Below are 18,885 nucleotides of genomic sequence, written 5' to 3'. Positions count from 1 at the left end.
TGGACAATAAGGGAATTATATAATTGCACCTAAAATGTCAACGGTTATTCGTGGACCTGACACTTAAACGACACAGATTATATCCAGACCCCACACCCAATCCCCCCCCCCCACCCGCCTCCAAAGAAAGTAAACATCAGTTAGCGTGCAGTACCATATTCTACCGCACCGCCCGCAGTGGTCAGCCGTACGTGTACATTTGGCCGCGTGGTGAAGGATTCCCAGGGACAAGCACGTTCGCCCAGATCTCGGCTGCTGATTAAAATAGAAGTGCTGTGTTGTTACGCCAGGGACACGCGCACACACACACACACACACACACACACACACACACACACACACACAGCGACAGATAGCCACACAGTGACACACGTACACACACACACGCTGCCACTGATACTCACCAACATCCTTTGCCCCCTGTGTGTGTGTGTGTGTGTGTGTGTGTGTGTGTGTGTGTGTGTGTGTGTGTGTGTGTGTGTGTGTGTGTGTGTGTGTGTGTGTGTGTGTGTGTGTGTTTGTGTGTGTGTGTGTGTGTGTGTGTGTGTGTGAGAGAGTGTGCTGGCTCCTGCAGAATTTTTAATAACCTCTTTTGATTAGAATCCCCCTCCAGCGGCTTATTTAGGGATGGATTTGGAGCGGGGTTTAAAGGCCAGCGCCCCCCCCCCCGGGGGAAGGCGCTCCATTGCACTTCTCTGAATTCAAATACGATGTCCTTGACACCTCCATATCCTGTCCCCGTTTTGCACTATTTTTTGCCGCAGCAACAGATGAAGCGGCGAAGGAAGGGGGATGTGGGCTCCTTTTTAAAAAACAGCTGTTAACCTGTGTCCCCCCCCCCCCTTTCTTTCTTTTACTCCTCAGAGTCGCTCCAGGCAAGAGGACCCAGAGCAAGCTCGACTGAAACAGAAAGCCAAGGAGGTAAGCTGCCGCGGAGATCATTACCCTTGACATTTCCCCCCCTCCCGACTCCCTTACATACATTTTTCATGCATCGCTACATATGTAATGCCATGTAAAGTCAGACTTAAAAAAAGAGGTTTGAGGAATCACTTGCGCCGATTGATGCCCGAGCGATTTTCTGTGCGCAAAAGACACCTTCCACTTCGTACGCCCGCCCCCCTAAAATGATTTGCTTTTCTTCGTCCGTCTCAGCTTCTTCATCTCGCACTCATTTCAATGTTTGACTCATTGAGCTCCTCCTGTTTTTGGTCAATGAATACGGTCAGTGGACAGATATTCAGTGGTGAATGTAGAAGCCTTTGCAGGTTTATTCTTCGCCCTAACCCTTTCTGTTAAACATATTTGTCAATGCTATTTTGTTTTACAATATCTGTCTTTACTTACTTTTTGTGACTTCTAAAAACCCTGTTCTTTTACGTCTCTTTGGAAAAAGAGTCAAATTTGCAACATTAGCTCAGCGAGGCCATAAAAAGCAAAGTGAACGAGTGTTTCAGACGTACCGATTCACGCTCCACTTTAACTTTTACTGCCTCAAAGGAATAAAAAGAGTCGTTTCCCCTCTTTGAGTAAGCGGTCGAGGCAGAACACGTCGCGTTCCAAATTGGGAGGTTGTTTTACCGAAGTGGTGCGCCGCCGTATCCTCCTTACTGGGGAATTCCCAGCGGACCCCGGAAAGTAGACCGCTCTCCTGTTGGTGGTTGGTTAATGTTGTTTACGCAGCGGTTCTGTCACAGTGGAAGTTTGCGTTTGATTTATTTATTTATTTGCCCTTTGTTTTACTCCGGAGTAACTTCACTGGGTGCTCTCAGTCCTCGGCGTGCTGACGAAGATCAAGAGGATTGTCTTGAGCTTCCGTAGCGGAGCGAGGAGGCGGGAGGATGAAACATTCACCTGTTGTTGTTGTTGTTGTTGATGTAGAACTTAAAGACGTGGTTTCTAAGTTGCTCTTTTCAAAAATATCCCTTTTTATTCATCCGGGTAAAGTTTACTGAGCATGTATGCACTTTTCTCACGAACACACTTCTACAATGCCACCACCTGACGGTGCAGCGACTATCTGTTTATGTTGGCCATTCATGCTGCAAATGCCTTGCTCAAGGGCAACTCAGTATTGTTGTTTGAAGTATCACGTTTTCAAGGACTTTTTTAAGCCCAGTCTGCTGTTTTGAACTCGTGACCTTCGAGTGACAAGTGGACCTTCTCTCACCTCTGGCTACCTGGCGCCGCTCCCGTCTCTCTCTCCCCCCCCCAACACGCACCTCTCCTGGACATTTCTTTTCTTTCTAGCAACAGAGAGCCCTGCTGTAGTTTTAGAACATTCGCACTACGTCTCAGCCTACCCATAAGCCCCACACATGCAAATGAGGCAGCGTAATAGGCAGCGCGATAGGTTGGCCCCCCCCAGGGGCCGTGTGATCAAAGCGGATCTCCTCCCCGCTCAGTGGCAGTCCGCTCGTCATCTGGATGCGGCCAGATTAGCGCCAGGAGACACGGCGTGCGCCCACAAGCTTCTCATTTGCTTCTGGAATTTTAAGAAGGTAGTTTGGAAATCGTCACTTTATGTAATGCTTTCTCCCGCTAGAGAGAGGCGAGGAAGACTCCCGACCCCTCCCCTACACACACACACACACACCCCTCTTTCACCCTCCCTCACCTCTTTCTTTTCTTTCTTTTGTTGCCTAATGGCCGTTGTTTCTCAGTCCCCGTGCCTCTCCGGTTTCCATCACCTGAATTTGCTGTTTGTGTCACTAGCGGAGTCTGTCGGCAGCTCACGCTTCTGTGCAAAATTTCATCAGGATAATGAGCCCGAGCTCGGGCAGTGGAGTCAGCCCCCCTGATCACACACACAAAATAAACACCACCACCAAACAATCATCATTTAGGAGAGATGGAATTACAGCGTGTTATGTACCTGAACCAAGTGTCGAAACAGGCAGAAAAAGGGCAGGTGTAGACCGGATATTAATCCATGAACAAGGGAAATGGTAAGAATGGTCACGCACAGGTTGAATATCTGGTCAAGTCAAGTCAATTTACACAGCCCAAACTCTCAAATGTGCCCCAAAGGGCTTTACAATATGTACAACGTGCAACATTTCAAGCCTTATAGGAAGGACGAACTCTACGAAAAGAGGTGAGAAAGCGCCGGTGGAGCATCTTCTCACAGGGCCACATCATAGGTGTGCTTCAGTTAACTTAGCATTGCGCATATTCTCTCGGAATTATCATCTTTTGTATTTTTGACGGTGACAATAAGGGCAGGTTTGGATGAGATCCATTTGGTTGAACTATAGTCTATATATATCTATATATATAGATATATACTGTATTTAGTGTTCATGCTCCCCAAACGTTTTTTTGTCATCTTGTCATTGATCATCTTAGTGCAACAATCAGGCCAAAATGTTCACTTGGAAACGACATATAAAAATAGTCAGAATGCCACGACATTCACTAGGGACATTCATGCTCCCCAGCGGATGGAACCTTTATATTATGGTCAATCCATGAGCCTTCTGCTGGTGCCAGCCTCAGGCCAAACGCGTGGACACACAGAACATAGAGCATACCTCACAATATTGCAGGCAAATGAAGGTCACACAGTTGATTCATGCTCCCAAGGGGATAAAACCATTGATTCCATGGTCTGTCTTCTGGACCTGGTCTAGTATAAACTTAATTACGATATCAGAAATACCACAATGCTTTTTTTGTCCAGTTGTCACTCGAAGGGCTTCAGGATTTTAGTCTTAGTAATTGCGTATGTGAATTTGCACCGGCAGCTTCGCCCACAGCCTCGTCACCAGCAGAGCAGGCTGGTCCCATAGACGCTGGCGGAGGTTGTTTTTTTTTTGCGTGAGAGAGAGGCAGAACGGTCCAGCCACCCGGTTTCCTTCAATTCACAACCATTTGGCCTAAAGGTCAGATGGGCGATTTAAAAAAAAAATGCCCCCCAGTGAAAATCAATGGGCAAATGGTGGCGCCCAGTTCCTGTGTGTTGTTTGTCGTCTTCGGCAGCGGTGGTAAGTCTGTGTTCTGTCTGTTCCATCAGCGGGGCAGGAGGCCGGGCGATGCCTAATCATAGAGAGTGAGGGAGGGAAGGAGACAGAGAGACGGAGACAAAGAGATGGAGGGGGAAAGGAGACTTGAGGGGGGAGAGGCAGAGAGAGATCGAGAGTGAGTTAAGGCCGGTGGAGATACATCACGATGTCAGACACACAGACACACTGCAGCCACAGATTCATCATCGCAACCGCGTCTGCAGGCGCAACTGGACAACGGGGGGAAAACGAGTGAACTGGAGAAGAGGAGCGGAGCAGGGACGGGGCAAAGAGAGACGAGGGAAGATGGAGGGTCGGGGGGGAAGACAAATTGGCTACCACACCTGGCCGGAATCTGGCCAGGCTGCTAAAGCATGTCCACCGTATAGCATTGTTAATTCTGAGCTGTTAAGGACCCGGCCGTCGTAAACTGTGGCCTTCCTTTTTTTAGTCCGAGGGAAACCACAAGCTGTGGAAATCTCAAAGCTTTATTTTCCTCAAACATGTTTCCTTTCTGGGCATCGAGGGATTTGCTTTCGCCCGTTTCGAAGTGCCGGCACTGCTTGAAATGTCTTAAACCTATACCGAAATGAATTCCGACCTCAGCTCAACTCTGAGCCTTGCGTGGCTCCAATTAAAAGCCGACAGTTATTCGTTCCTGCCTCGCTGTACAGCACGAACATATATGTTGGAATCCATGAATCAAATTAGACCGATACTCAAGTGACTTATGCACAACCGTGGTCAAAGCGAGCCGCGTTTATGCTCATTTATGTTAAGCCTTTGCTCAGCCGGGACCTTAACGTGTGTTCTTGATTGGGCCCCGGCATCCTCCACAAAGTGACCAGGTCACACGGAGAGATGGGAATCCGCCCACGCCGAATAAGCCCCTTCAGCCAGAGAGGAGAGGCTCTCGTGTGTCAGAGGACAATGTAGCGGCCCCTTAGTTTTTCATTAGGGCCAGTAACATCTGCCGGCTCACAGGCTCTCGTCCTCTGGCCCTCCGCAAACTGCTCTGCTCAAAGAGGCAGCCCCCCCCCCCCCCCCCCCCACCTCAAGCAGGCAGGCCCCCGGGGCAAAATAAAGGCCCCCGCAACCCTCCTCCGTACTCTCTCTCTTCCCAATTCGGAGTTGATGTATTCTAGTCTTCTAGGCAGATACGCAACACCTCAGTGTGCCTGTTTCCTTCTCACAAACTGGGTTATGCATTCCTTTAGCAGGTGTACTTTCTTTCTTTGAAAGATCATACAAAGTTGATGTGGATGATTTAATTATCACATAAGACGGGTCTGTTTTCTGGGTCCCAAAGATGTGCGGGCTACTAAATAGCACACCGTAACCCTATTTTTTATTTGTTGCTTTGTTGCCGGTAGTAACTTCAGTTCTTCTTCACCTCGAGACATGTTACGAGATGAAAAAAAAACAAAAAAAAAACAGAAGCGGGCTTTAAAAGTACCTTTGGTGTTCCTGTGTGTTTTCGAATATTACAAAGTGCTGTAATGAGAAGGAAAACAACAAAAAAAAGGAGATTATTTTTCTTTTTTTTTGCCTCAGAGGGAGATAGCGACTCATCTCCTCGCTGTACAAGCCTGTAGGTTGACTTTTCTCTTTGTGCGCCAGAGCACTCCTTGGGACTCGAGCGACGGGGGAATTGGACGTGCTGAGCTACGCTGGTGGCGAGGTGCCAGCCTCCTGTGCCTGGGATGTAAGTGAGAGGGAGGCAGGACACGTTTCAATTAGGCAACAAACACCACACCGCGCTCGCACTGAGGCTGGGAGGAGCGGAAGAAGAAGAAGAAAAAAAACACACCCGTACCAGCTGACTTCCCCCTTCTGACCTCGCCCTAAAACACACTCCCCTCTCCACCGCGCCGCTCCACCTTTTTTCCATTTCAAAAATCTGTCTTTTTTTTTTTTTTTTGCCAAACTCACGCGGGAAGGACAGTAACGGGGGTCTCTGCGAGGTGATGCTAAGTGTGCCAGCTCGGGCCTGCATGTTTCCATTAGATTGTCATGTTGGCTAATTAGAGAGCAGCAGCATGATTCACCTTGTTAATTAGGAGGACTTGCACACCACGTGCCCGGGGGCGGCGTGGGGAAGAGGAGCCCAGCCTCAGAGCCTGCTAGTCGCCCCGCTGCCTATGAAGATTCCCCTTCTCATCTACCTTTTTTCGCTCCTTTCTTTTTTTTGATTTGGAAATGAATAAATCATCGAGATCGTCCCTCTCTCGGAGTGTGAATATCCGAGTTCCCATCTTCTCCTGGATGCAAATTAGGCGTGATCAATAGAAGGTGACGAGCGGCGAATCTAAATGTAAAAGAAGAAAAAAAGAGAGAGCGATAGAAAGAGAGAAGAGACTGCTAGACGAAGCACGCCAGCGTGGAATGAGACAAAGCGAGAGAACATTTAAAGTAGGAAATTTCCCCTTAGATAAGCAGTATTTTTAATGATCACCTCTCTCTCCCGGTGTAAGGCCGTCAGAATCTGCTTAACACCGACTTCTGGCTTCTTCGTTAAACACTGTTCCCTGGCAAAATGTGCAGCGCAAATGTTATTATTTATAAAAATGATCCTCCAACGGAAAGGCGTCGAGTCTTTTGGACACTTTCAATTTATCACACAGTCTCCCCCCCCCCCCTCTTCGCGGTTTAATTCCTGCAAATAAGTTGCAGATGAAGAGGAGCCGTGGGGTAGTGACACCCACATAATGACCTTAGCTGCAGGGACGGCCGAGGGCCCTGAATAATTGGTCCTTGGCCCTGGAAACACTTCTGACATACTGCTCAGCTTCAGAGGACACTCTGAGCCGAGACTATTAGCCCGTGCATGTATTTTGAATTCATCTGCATCGGTAAAATAATATAACCACAAACAGATTCACTTGAATATTTAAGGGGATTTGTGTGCGTTCAAAAGGACGACGATGAAACAGAATTTCAAACACATTGTTATTATTTTTTTGCATCTTTAATGCGCATGATCGGATTTATTGTCTCGTTATTTAACAAGCTTGGTAGCAGCACAATAGTGCAAACGCAAATTATTTTAAGTGTTGCATCTGATCAGTATAGTAAAGGTCATTGTAAGCGTCAATACATACTGGTACAAGTGGCATTAAATGGCGTAATGTGCAGATTCTATGCATACGACTTAAATGTACATATTGCATAAATATAGACTGTATATATTCAATACCTATTTGGGCAATTAGACATGACAGCTCACGGCACAACTCATCATGCACACATGATGCACACTGTAGGTTATCATATATTGAATCAACATTCAATATTTGATCTTGAGAGAACGCTGCCACATGTAATAATTACAGAGCTCCGTCGACGAAGTCATAGTTCCGAAACCAAGACGTGCCCACATTAGCAGGTCAGGGCTGAGCCCGTCTCTTTGTGGTGCCTGAGCGCAGATGGAGAAGTGAATCCTGATTCGTTCATCGCAACTGCCGCTTCTCCCCGCGGCAAGCTAACTGCCAGGCACTTCACATGAAGAAAGGGCCTCGAGACGCAGCTCCCAGATGTTCGCGTAATGTCGGCCACGTGTGCGTCAGGTGAACGAGATCCACGCATTAAAGACATGCATCGGACGACGCAGACGTGAAATGTCCACACACACACACACACACGTGAAGCAGAGGGAGTCTCACACACAAGACGGTGTGTTTGGATAGCGGCATTTGAAATATAAGTGTCTTTGTTGAGCATGTTGGCATGATAACTAATCACCAATAAACAGTTGAGGCTAATGGGAATGTCATTAGCTTTGCGTGCATTTAGTCATAAACAAAAGCATTGGACACATTGAAATTATGACATGATGATGGAGCTCGATAGAAAAGTCAGAAGTACGCAAAGTTACAAAAACATCCTGAGGGGAGCAAGAATGTCTGTGTACAAAATGTCATCGTGACAATCCCATCCAGTTGTTGACGAGACATTTCATTCATCATGAATGTGACCCTCACAGAGGCGCGAGAGCAAACGTCATGGGACCATCAAAGTCATGAGGGTCTATCCTCTGGGTACCGTGAATGCAAAATTTCTTGGAAATCCATTCAACAGCTGATGAGACATTTCATTGGGGACCAAAGCGGTGGAACTACCAACAGGCCGATGTTGCCATTCCTAGAGCCATGCTGCTAGCAAGGATAAAACGAATCAAATATTAAACTCTCCTACAGAGTTACTAGTTTTGGTTTTGGTCTGATTTATAGTTTTATTAAAAATAGTTGAAATCATAAAAAAAAAATGTGTGCGTTGGCATAGCTTCAGGCCTTGCGTGACGTACATTTTTTCATCTGCTCATGTCTATGTGAACAGGCTGCATTCGGCCCAAATGAATATTTTATATTTGTGATATTAGAAGGTACAATTTCTGGGCAACATTTTCTTTTGTTTGCAAGAGAGGTGGCAGTGAATGAGGGGAGACGACATGCCATACAGGTCCCGGTTGGGCTCGAGCCAGCGTTGCTGTGATTACAGCCCAGATGAACGTACTCTACAGTAGATAAGAAGTCGTTTTGACGGCCACCTGACATTGAAGCTGACTTACAGCTTTGACTTACAGATTTATAGCTGTTGGGATGCCAATGTCCAATGGTACTGAAATCGTCTGTCCTGCTCCCTGTGTCTCTTATATCACTGACATCAGACAAAACTTTGTAATTCAAGCCAACGAGTTGATAGATGTTCACCGAGCCTTTCTATGACACTGCATTCTAATTGGTGTTAACTTAGCCAACACAACATCACTGGCAAAGAAAGCCCAGAGGCGCCTCTACTTTCTCCGCAAACTGAAGAAGGCAAGAACACCACCACCCATCATGTGCACCTTTTACCGAGGCACCATTGAGAGCATCCTGACAAACTGCATCACCGTGTGGGGCGGAAGCTGCACTGACCACAACAGGAAAGCCCTGCAGCGCATAGTGAACACAGCTGGAAGGATCATTGGTGCCACACTCCCCTCCCTGCAGGACATATATGACACTCGCCTCACCCGCAAAGTCACCATGATTGTGCTCTACTCCAGCCACCCCTCACACTTCAGCCTCCTGCCCTCTGGGAGAAGATACCGGAGCCTCCGTGCTCGCACCACCAGACTCTCAAACAGCTTCGTCCACCAGGCTGTTAGGAAGCTGAACTCTCTGAAATCTCTCCCTCCTCTCTTTTAAGACTCCCCATGTCCAACTGCTGCTAAATACAGATTGATAACTTTTTTTTGTTTGTTTTTCTCTCATTATATATATTTATTGTCTAAATGTTTTTTAATGTTTTTTAATATATTGCACTGTATTCACTTTATGTGTTTATGTTGGACTAGAGAGAAACGTCTTTTCAACTCCCGTGTATGTTCAGTACATTGTGGAATTGACAATAAAGCAAACTTTGAACTTTGAACTTTTGAACTTAACATTGTATTCGTGTTTATATCGACCAGTTAGTTTGAGGCTGTGTATCAAACTAAGATCATGGTGCAGTCTCACTTTATTCAGACAGTTTTGTTTCCAAGAACAAATGAAGCAAAGTTTCTTGGTTATTTTTTGACCATTTGTAATACGATACATTTACATAGCAGTATTGTGTATCAACCCAGTTGTAATGCATTTAACCAACATCTACACCAGCACCTTTAACAAGATATAGGATGGTTTATATAATATATAAGTCCGATGTGTCTCTTGAGGAGCCTCACCATGCCATCGACCATAACCGGTTCTTTTTAAATGTTTTAGGTGTTCATTAAGATTCAGCTTCATTCTTGTCAACATACTCCAATTAACTCTTTCCATTATACACGATAGATCGACCTATAGCCGTGCAGTGCAAAAGGTTAGAGCCGTGATAGGAGATTAGAGTGAAGCTTAAGACAGCCACCCTTGTTTAAAATGTATGCGCTCTACCCCGGCTCTTTAGGGTGTGGGGGGGGGGAAGCATTCACGAATAAAAGTGGCATATGTTAAGTCTATATATACACTGAGAGGCTCCCTGCTGTGTGCTGTTGGTCCAGAGCTTTTCTAAAGGGAGCGGGGAGGAGAAACAGACCAACTCAAAAGCCACGGTCTGGCTTTGATGGCGTGGTCTTTGCAGGGCAGACAGCCCCGTAGCTTCCTTCACAGCCCCGTGGCTGCACGCGCGTGACGTCAAGCAGAGCGTGTTCTGCTCTACCAAGGACATCTGTCTGTAAGCGTCTGGGGGGCCGCGAGCAGCCCCTCAGGCCGGGAGGGAAGGAGGGAGGGAAGATGGAGAGAAAAGCCTTTGTTAAAAGGCAGCAGAGATGAAGAACGGCAGGTTGGCCATCATGGCTCCTGCAGCTCATCCTCCTTTTCACTCCGTTCTTGCCGTCCTTTGGACATTTTTGCATCATCGGGAGTCGCGCTCGTCTTTGTTGTGCGCAATGTCTCATTTTGGTCTTGATGGACATTTTTTACAGATCTATTATAGACCTTTAAAAATGTCAAGGGAAACGGGCAACTAAACAAATAAACAGTGAGAGCCAAAAGGATCAATTTCAATTGCACACTTTCGGCCCAATTTATGCATGTAAATAACAACAAGCCCCCCCCCCCCAAAAAAAAAGAAGCTCGGTACTGAAAATATCACGAATATATTAATACATTATTTAGCTTTCATTTGACATTTGGCTCTTCATTTGCCGTCTGCGCTACTGATAAACATTAACGTCCACCGCCCTCAAACTCGAGGTCTTATGTGATTTTGGAAGACACGAGCAATCTGATGAATACATGCAATTTGATACCCAGGGTCTGGAGTCTGGATTTGTCAAGCATATTTAACTCAGATTCATAGAATGAAAAGATTTGTTTTATTTTTGGGGTGGGTTGTGGGTAATTCTACCGTCATTAAACAGTGGGTGATGCCATTTAGTCTCAAAGGAGAGCTTTTACGTCTTCTGGAGAGTTTGTGTGTCAAAGCTTCATCCAACAGTGTCTTTTTTTTTATAGCTGTAATCAAATGTTCAGTGCATTTTAGGAGAGCCTTGATGAGAACATAGCCTGATCTGATTAATATCAGATTCAAAGCTTCAGTGTTTGCACCGCCATAGTGTCAGCTGATGTGCACTTAGCAGAGCGTTCGACATCTGTTGAGCAACCGCGACGAGTGTTTCCCCCTGAAATTGAACATATTTCCAATTTACCCCCACGCCGATCGCAACATCGTCACCCGGCAGTTTTTTTTTTTTTTGCATCAATCCTCTGAAATTTTCTTGAAAAGCTGCAGATTGATTCTGTCGGGCGTCTCACCAAATGTTCTACATCTTCTGACCTTTGCTAATAATTTGACTTTACAAGTTCCAGTTCCCTGCTTTGAAAGGGCATGCGGGCAGACTGGAAGCACTGGTATTTAAGCGACTTCGGAACGGCAGATATTTATGCGGTACCATTGATCGGACCTGGCAAATGTATGCACTCCGCCAGCCGGTTACTCCTCCAGTCAGGGATGAATCTCTGCAGTGACCTTTACGGATTTTGGATTTGCGTTGTCGACATTTTGGTCTAGAAGGTAGGGAGATAATCTTGCCTAAATCTCAACAAACCCTTTAGAGCTCAGGACAGTTGATGAGGAAGGACTGGAAACAGTTTTTCAAGGTGCCCACATTCCTTCATGGCTACTGCTACTACTTCATAGCACTCGTACACCTGTGTGTGCCTCGACGAACATACTTTTATGTACATGTTTGAATTAAATGCAGCTCAAAACAAGGCCCTGAAGGGAAAAACGAAATCCATCAAAGCCCCGGCCCAAATCTGGCTCGTATCAGTCGGCGGCCATTAAACAAAAAAAAAAAGGGAAAGGTAGACTCGGCGCAGCGGTACCAGATTGAAATCAGAAATCAGTCTCCCCGGTGTCACGGCTGGCCGTTTTTACGACTGGAAACGCAGACTGGGAGGGTTGCAGATGGCGAAATGAAGTCGTCATTTATCATACAGTCATAAATCTGAGAACGCAGGCAGTTGCCGGGAGGCCATGCCTGGTGCCAACTGCCAGGCAGAGATGCCGGCATCCTGGTGCCATCAGGGAGATAGCGGACCTCTCTCTCTCTCTCTCTCTCTCGCTCTCTCTCTCTCTCTCTCTCTCTCGCTCTCCTCTCTCTCTCTCTCTCTCTCTCTCTCTCTCTCTCTCTCTCTCTCTCTCTCTCTCTCTCTCTCTCTCTCTCTCTCTCTCTCGCTCTCTCTCTCTCTCTCTCTCTCTCTCTCTCTCTCTCTCTCCTGCTCTCTCTCTCTTAGCTCACTCTGCTTTAAGGTCAGGCCTGGAGAGATTTGTGTGTTGTTTGTGGCAAAGCTTAATAAGGTTAGCATTGATGCTACATTTGCCATGTGGACAGGGGGAAATAGTCATCTCCACCCTGTTAGCCGCATCAGCTTCTGTCTCCATTCACATAGTGGTGTTGAGAGCCCGATTCCCAACTCAAATCGCCTCATGTACCACTGCCACTAACGAGTATTTGTTTTAGCTACAGTTCATGCAGTTTCACCACCATCCGCTTTCAAAATCACATGAACATGACACATGAACGACGTTTTTCAGACGTTCAGCCCCCCCCCCCCCCCCCCCCTTACTTTGTGTCGTCAGCGTGTTTGAATCTTTCAACAGTTCCGTCGTGCTAAATGTGAAGTGGCAACACCCTAAAGGGCATGCCTCGCCGGGGGGTTTTATTTTATTTTTTTTTAGAGAGAAAAAAACATCAGAGGCAACTGCATGCTCATTTTAGATCAGACTTCATACGCCAAAGCAACCTTTTAACCGAGCGCCATCTGAAAGTAACATGCAATTTTCTCCCCCCCCACCGATCAGACAACACACGTGCCTCTCACAAACCCCAGTGCCCGGCGCACACTTGCTGAGAGATAACATAAAAAATAACATGAAAGACATGAAAGCGCACATTGATTGTCCCTGTTTGCTTCAACCCGGGTCTCTCTCTCTCTCTCTCTCTCTCTCTCTCTCTCTCTCTCTCTCTCTCTCTCTCTCCCCCGGCGGGCACCCACGTAGGCAAGCTGGTGGGTAGGCATTCCCTGTGCTGTGGCCAAGATTGATAGGCACGCGCGTATGTGTGTGTGTGTGTGTGTATACCGTGTTTGCATGTTGGAGGGAGTGCTGACACCCTCTGTGCCATGGCCCCGGCCCTCACACATCCACCCAATAGAAAGGGCAGCTCGCAGCGACGCTTGGTTCACCCCCCCCCCCCCCCCCCCCGTCTGCCCCGTCTGCCCGGCGGCCAGACATGACATTACCTCAGGCGGTGCCTCCCCACAAACTCCCCCTTTATATATCGCAAACTGCAAAAATCACAATGGGACCGTGTGACTGCACACACACACACACACACACACACACACACACACACACACACTCTCGATCTTTGACAGAAGCTCTGTTAATGGCTGACAACAGGCTTCCATTTTGTTTGGCTCAGGAGAGGTTATACAATACACGGACGGACAGATAGAGGGAAGAAGAGGGATGTTTCGACTTCTGCTTTTGATCCTGCTCTTGTCTCATTGCTTATTCTTTCTAGCATTGCAGAGCTCTAAAATGTGACCGTTTTGGTGGCAAATGCGCTTAAAATCTGGATATCCTAAAAGTTACCCGTGTGTCTACAAGTAAATGTTATTGTGCAGCTTCATGTTATTATCGTGTACGGAACAAGAAAGCAGTGTCTTGGAGTTAGGTACCATCAGTACGACCAAGTAAAAAAATGGCGCTTATGGCAGTTCAGTATCACAGATGTTTGCTGTGAATGTTTGTTACGTATTTGGTTCGTGCAGACTGAGGCATTGTAATCTACAAAAGCCACCACAGACCGGACATATTATAGATTTGTACATTAATCAAGGATTGTAAATATTGGTGGAAAATTCACTTCCTGTTTCGAGTGCTCTTGAATTTGTCGGGTTGGCGTTGGGTGTCGATAACTTACACCCGACGTACTCACTAACCCAAACAGATGCTTGTGCCATACACACCGCATAGAGCGCAGAGGGTATTTTCTAACCGTTTGTGTCGTCTTCACCAGATGCAGCAACAGGAACTGGCGCAGATGAGGCAGCGAGACGCCAACCTCACAGCACTAGCAGCCATTGGACCCCGCAAGAAGCGTAAAGTGGATTCACCGGGGACAACCCCATCAGGGACCGAGGTAAGCAGAAGGAGACTCACTCGATGGCTGCGTTGGTCCAGATCTAGTTGCTAACGTTGACTCGATGACACCAGTTTCACCGTTGACGTTTGTGGAAATCTTTTCTGACAGTTTTTCTTCAGCGCATCTGTGACGATGACATATTGGCCTGGCTGTCTTACCACCCTGCTGCTTATGCTATAACAATAAAGTCAATGACAACCTACCAACTGGGCTTCCTCCAAAGAATACTGCAATCCAATATATTGCGTTTCTCAGCTTTTCTGTCTTGCAGTGTATTTTTTGTGTAGACAGCTTTCAATGGTAATTTCCATGGCCATGTCATCGCTGACTGTACTAAGTTCAAACATGGAGGGTTGCTGGATATGCCAAAACAATGAGTCACTGAATATCTTTCTCTTAGTCGGTGAATAAGGAATATAAATCCATTACTGCCGGTAGAGCAGTGGTTTCCAATTCCGGCAGCTTAAGCAAAGACACTTTTGTTTTTTAATGCAGGATATTCTCCTCAATCTAATAACTGTGCTGAGCTTCAGTCACTTTACACAGAATCCTCCAGACTTGTCAAGCGTCTGTAGGTCAAGGTTTGTGGTGGTCTGAAAGAGTCCCTGACGTACAGTGACCGACATAGCCCCTAGGACAATTAATCAATGATCTACAATAGGTTGTGGTATTGTAGTTGGAGATGAGGCAAAACCACAGTCAGATTTGCTGGCTGCCCAAATATACAACCAGTCTGCTTTTTGTTTCGTTGTTTCCCAAGCCTCCCTGATAGTTTAGCTTACTTTATGTGCAACTCTTGTTTTACCTACTCTAGCTTTCTGCCTGTTTCAAAATAATACTTGTAAAAAACATATTTTAGAGGTGGACCCACAATTTAAGCTCCTAATTCTTTCAAGTTATATCATTTATTTGAAATGAAGTCAAGATGTCAGAATACATAAGAAGACATGGAAGTTGGAAATACAATTAAAACTCCCCGAGGGACTGTGATCCTGACCTCTCTAGCAGTTTTCTCTTTGGCTGGCTATTCAGTTGTCAAGTAGTAAACACTGAGAGTTTGACATGTTAGAGGCTCGAATGTTAACTCAAATAAACGTGTGAGAGGATAAGAATGATAACTGTAACTACACAATGATATATTTGTTCCTGTACTCTAACAATAATGGTAACTAAATAAATAACTGGTCATTGGTTGATTGATTGAGTCTGTGTCAGACCAGAAGTTCAAATCAGAAGCCGGAGAATAGAGAACACTCCTGTTTTTAAGCCTCGAGTTTGGCATTTTGGCCGTCGTCATCTTGACTTTCTGCAACCAGAAGGACACAAGAGGGTAAAGCTCAAGCAGACGCTGAATAAGACATTTTTAGTGATCAAAACGTTTCAATTAACTTTCACAAACTGAAAACACACTGTGGAAGGGGTCAAGTTGTAAGACAAAAACAAACTCCCAGACCGGACAATGCTGTGTTGGCGACATTTCATTCACGAGGTAGCCACGCCCCTAAAGAATTGCCTGCTTTATCTTATATATTACTGTAAATGGGACCGTCATTTTCTAATTAACATCATGCTGTATTTAATAAACTAGCCACTGAAACCATAAACTTATGTTTACAATGTTAACTGAGGTGATAAGTGAGAAGACTGCAAGTTTAAGGCACTTTCACATTGGTTTCACTCTTGAGACCCGGAGGTTGCCACCTGGTTTAGATAAATGGATACGATAGGGGGAAAAGAGCAATTTGTAATTTAAAGGCAGGCTTGGTGATGTTAGAATCAATAATCAAATCCTCTGACAAAAAAAAAGAAAAAACCTAGTATCTATGGCTGTCGCAGGACTGTAATTTGGCCGTGCAATGATTTCATTCAACATGAATGTAAAGATTGGGCGGACTTCCTGCCTGCCTTCACGTATTCTGCCCCGTGCAGTCATTGCTCGTCATCAGTCTTCCGCAAGCTGCTGGCTTGTCAGCTGTGAGTACTGACAACAGCCATGTTCTTTGTTTATGTTCACTGTGATAAATTTGGGGGAGTTGCTTTGGAGGGAGGCCTGAAGGGACAGCCTGTCAGTGTTGCTGACTTGGTGACTTTCTTGCCAGATTCGCTAACTTTTGGATCTAGTGCTGCTAGCTACCTTCATTGGAAAAGAGTTGGCGACAGCGGGCTTGGTTGTTTGATCGGATGATCTAGCGTACTCTTGCTAGTTTTTCCAGATTACGCGAGCTAGTTTTAAGAACCCAAGTAAGATATAGAACAAGCCATATTAGATACCAGCTCAGCCAAGAGAAAATAGAGAAACATTTTGGGATAAAGTGCATGAGCTGCTACACCGTGAATTATAATAAGACGCCACAGTGGTTGGTTACTATCATCCTCCATTAAACTATTACCAAGTGAAATTATTCAAATGAATAATAACAACTCAGATGATATGAAGTGATGCCTCGCCTTCATTTCATTTCAAACGCGTTTATGTTTATATTTTGCCGGGTGGCCACAGATCTCCAATCTCCAAGTGAGAATTCGGTTCCATTTCTGCCGTTCATATTCGCCACAGAGTGGAGCTGATTCTGTGTATCCACAACTGGGGTTGTTTGGTGCGGGAGCTGTGTAGTGCACTGTTGTGCTGGCGACACGGCGTGCAGCCCTCTGAACCATTGTTCCCATGTGTAGTCATCTACAAAATGGGTGAAGATGAACGAATCTGAAACAGCCGATACCTTTCTGGAGGCACCAGGGAGCGGGTTTGTTTTGGTTCTTTGTTGGCCTCCCTTCCCCCAAGGCTTAAGTTTTGTGGACCATTGTATTCCCAAACCAACACATCCTCTTAAAGGATCCTCAAGTTTAGGAATCTGTCTAATAACTAATGAAGTTGGTGATGATCGGAAATATCTGCGTATGGAGCGTGGTGACCTACTCCCATGTGACTTGCCTGGTCTGTTCTTAATTAAGCCGAACGGCGGCATTGTAAAGAGCCGTCTACTGTTTGAGGAAAAGCAGTGGCTTGAGTATCGTATTTCTCCAGCACAAAGCCATACATGAAGTCATGCACAGTTGCTGCACCAAGTCGCATTTTCCTTGAGGCGGCAGGGCGAAAAAAAAACATTTAAATTCCACACATTCATCTGTAAATATGATGAATTTAAAATAAGCCGGAATTTTGAATGTTAATTGGTCATTTTAATAACCTGCTTATCGAGTTGCATCTTCTCATCCTTCGCTTAGCAGCGATATGCTGCAGAGGAGCATCGCAATGCACTCGGTAAAAAAAGCATAAATAACAAAATAAAAGCATTACTTCTGGTCCTTGAGTGCAGTGGAAACCTCTTTCAGAATGTTTTACCCTGATGGGTATTAGCCCGCGACCTTATGCTGCTTTCAACAAAAAAAAAAAAAAAAAGCTGCTTTCTCAAACTGCTCTCCCAAATGCAGTTATACAACATAAACATGAATATACATTATGCTTGAGTTGTTGTCCTTTTTCTCTATTCTATCCCTTTTTCTTCTTCTTCAAATGTCCTGTTCATGTTTAATTAGAGGGGCATAATGAAGTGAAGACACAGCGTGCCCCTCCTCCGGAGTGATCGCAGAGGGGGCAGAGGAGGAATCTTAACTTATTTTCACTTCGTTTTCACCTCCTCACATTTCTTCATTTCACATGGGCTGGAAGCACCCGCGGCGTTCTCTTTCCCTTCTCCAGAGCAAAGTGAATGTGACTTTTCTAAGGGGGTCACAGGATGCCTGGAGGCCTGTGGGTGTTACTGGACTGTTGCCTGCTCTTAGCTTCACTGAGGGGCTTGTCATAGATTTCATCTCCACAGAAATGAGCCGGGGGGCCCTGGCCAGGAGCACAAGCAGCCAACGTTATGAAGGGCCCATGCTGATTATTTCCCTCTGACATCGCATCCTGAGCTTTCCGCATTAATCCCAGACAAAGGCAGCCCTTCAGTGCTGCGCCAGAGCTCAAATTAGGAGCCAGATAATGGCCTTGTTGAGATCCCTCTCTATTCACTGAGAGGCAGAGCTCCTGTTGAAATCCTCCTCTCCTCCCGCTTGTCCTCCTCCACACCAGACCACCTTTCCGCCGTGATTTCGGACTGTGACGGAATTCAGGTGACACAATTTCGCACCCTTCCCCCGCAACCCTCCCCCCCAGCCCTCTCCCCCCATTCTCCCACCTTTAATTTGATGGTGGCTTGGCCGGCGCTGGGGCCTGAGCCTGGATGTGGATCGCCACGGGCTGTGAAACCGATAGCCAGTCAAGACCGTGCGTGTCTGTCTCCAGCCTGATCTAGTCTGCAGGAGGGAACAAAGGGGGCCTTACAGGGCTCCGCAGGGTGGATTAGTTCCATGGAGCCAATGGCTGGGGCTGCTGGCTGGAAGAGGGCCTGCTGTGGCCCCAGCGGTGGGTCACTGCACAGGCAGGGGCCCCTGCACACACCGAAAGCCCCCCTCCAGCTCCATAGTCCCACAGCCCAACCCCTTCCAATCAGCACACACAGGCTTTTTGAAGTTCAGCACAAGAGTCAAAGGGTGAGCCACCTTGAAGAAGTTGGAGGGGTGAAGTGCAGTGACAGAGGGCAGATGAAGGAGAATGGCAACGTGATCATGCCCTCAAAACATCAGCTTGCAGATTGTGGACGCCAATACTAAAAGGGTTGAGCTATTGGGAAAAAAAAGCCAGGCTGGTCTCATCCAGAA

General features: G+C 46.3%; 1 protein-coding gene across 1 annotated transcript in view; it reads left to right on the top strand.

The window, feature by feature from the left end:
* Nucleotides 1-18,885, top strand: part of LOC306786746 (transcription initiation factor TFIID subunit 4) — a gene marked incomplete at its 5' end in the record, with an annotated part of 76,388 nt that overhangs the window by 36,147 nt on the left and 21,356 nt on the right. The window contains 2 exons of the mRNA XM_079281592.1: nt 865-921; nt 14,059-14,181. Coding sequence (XP_079137718.1) covers nt 865-921; nt 14,059-14,181 — 180 coding nt within the window. The remainder of the gene's footprint in view (nt 1-864; nt 922-14,058; nt 14,182-18,885) is intronic.

Source organism: Melanostigma gelatinosum (genome assembly GCF_949748355.1).
Source record: "Melanostigma gelatinosum genome assembly, chromosome: 2".
Taxonomy (NCBI): Eukaryota; Metazoa; Chordata; class Actinopteri; order Perciformes; family Zoarcidae; genus Melanostigma; species Melanostigma gelatinosum.
This window is presented reverse-complemented; position numbering and strand designations above follow the sequence as displayed.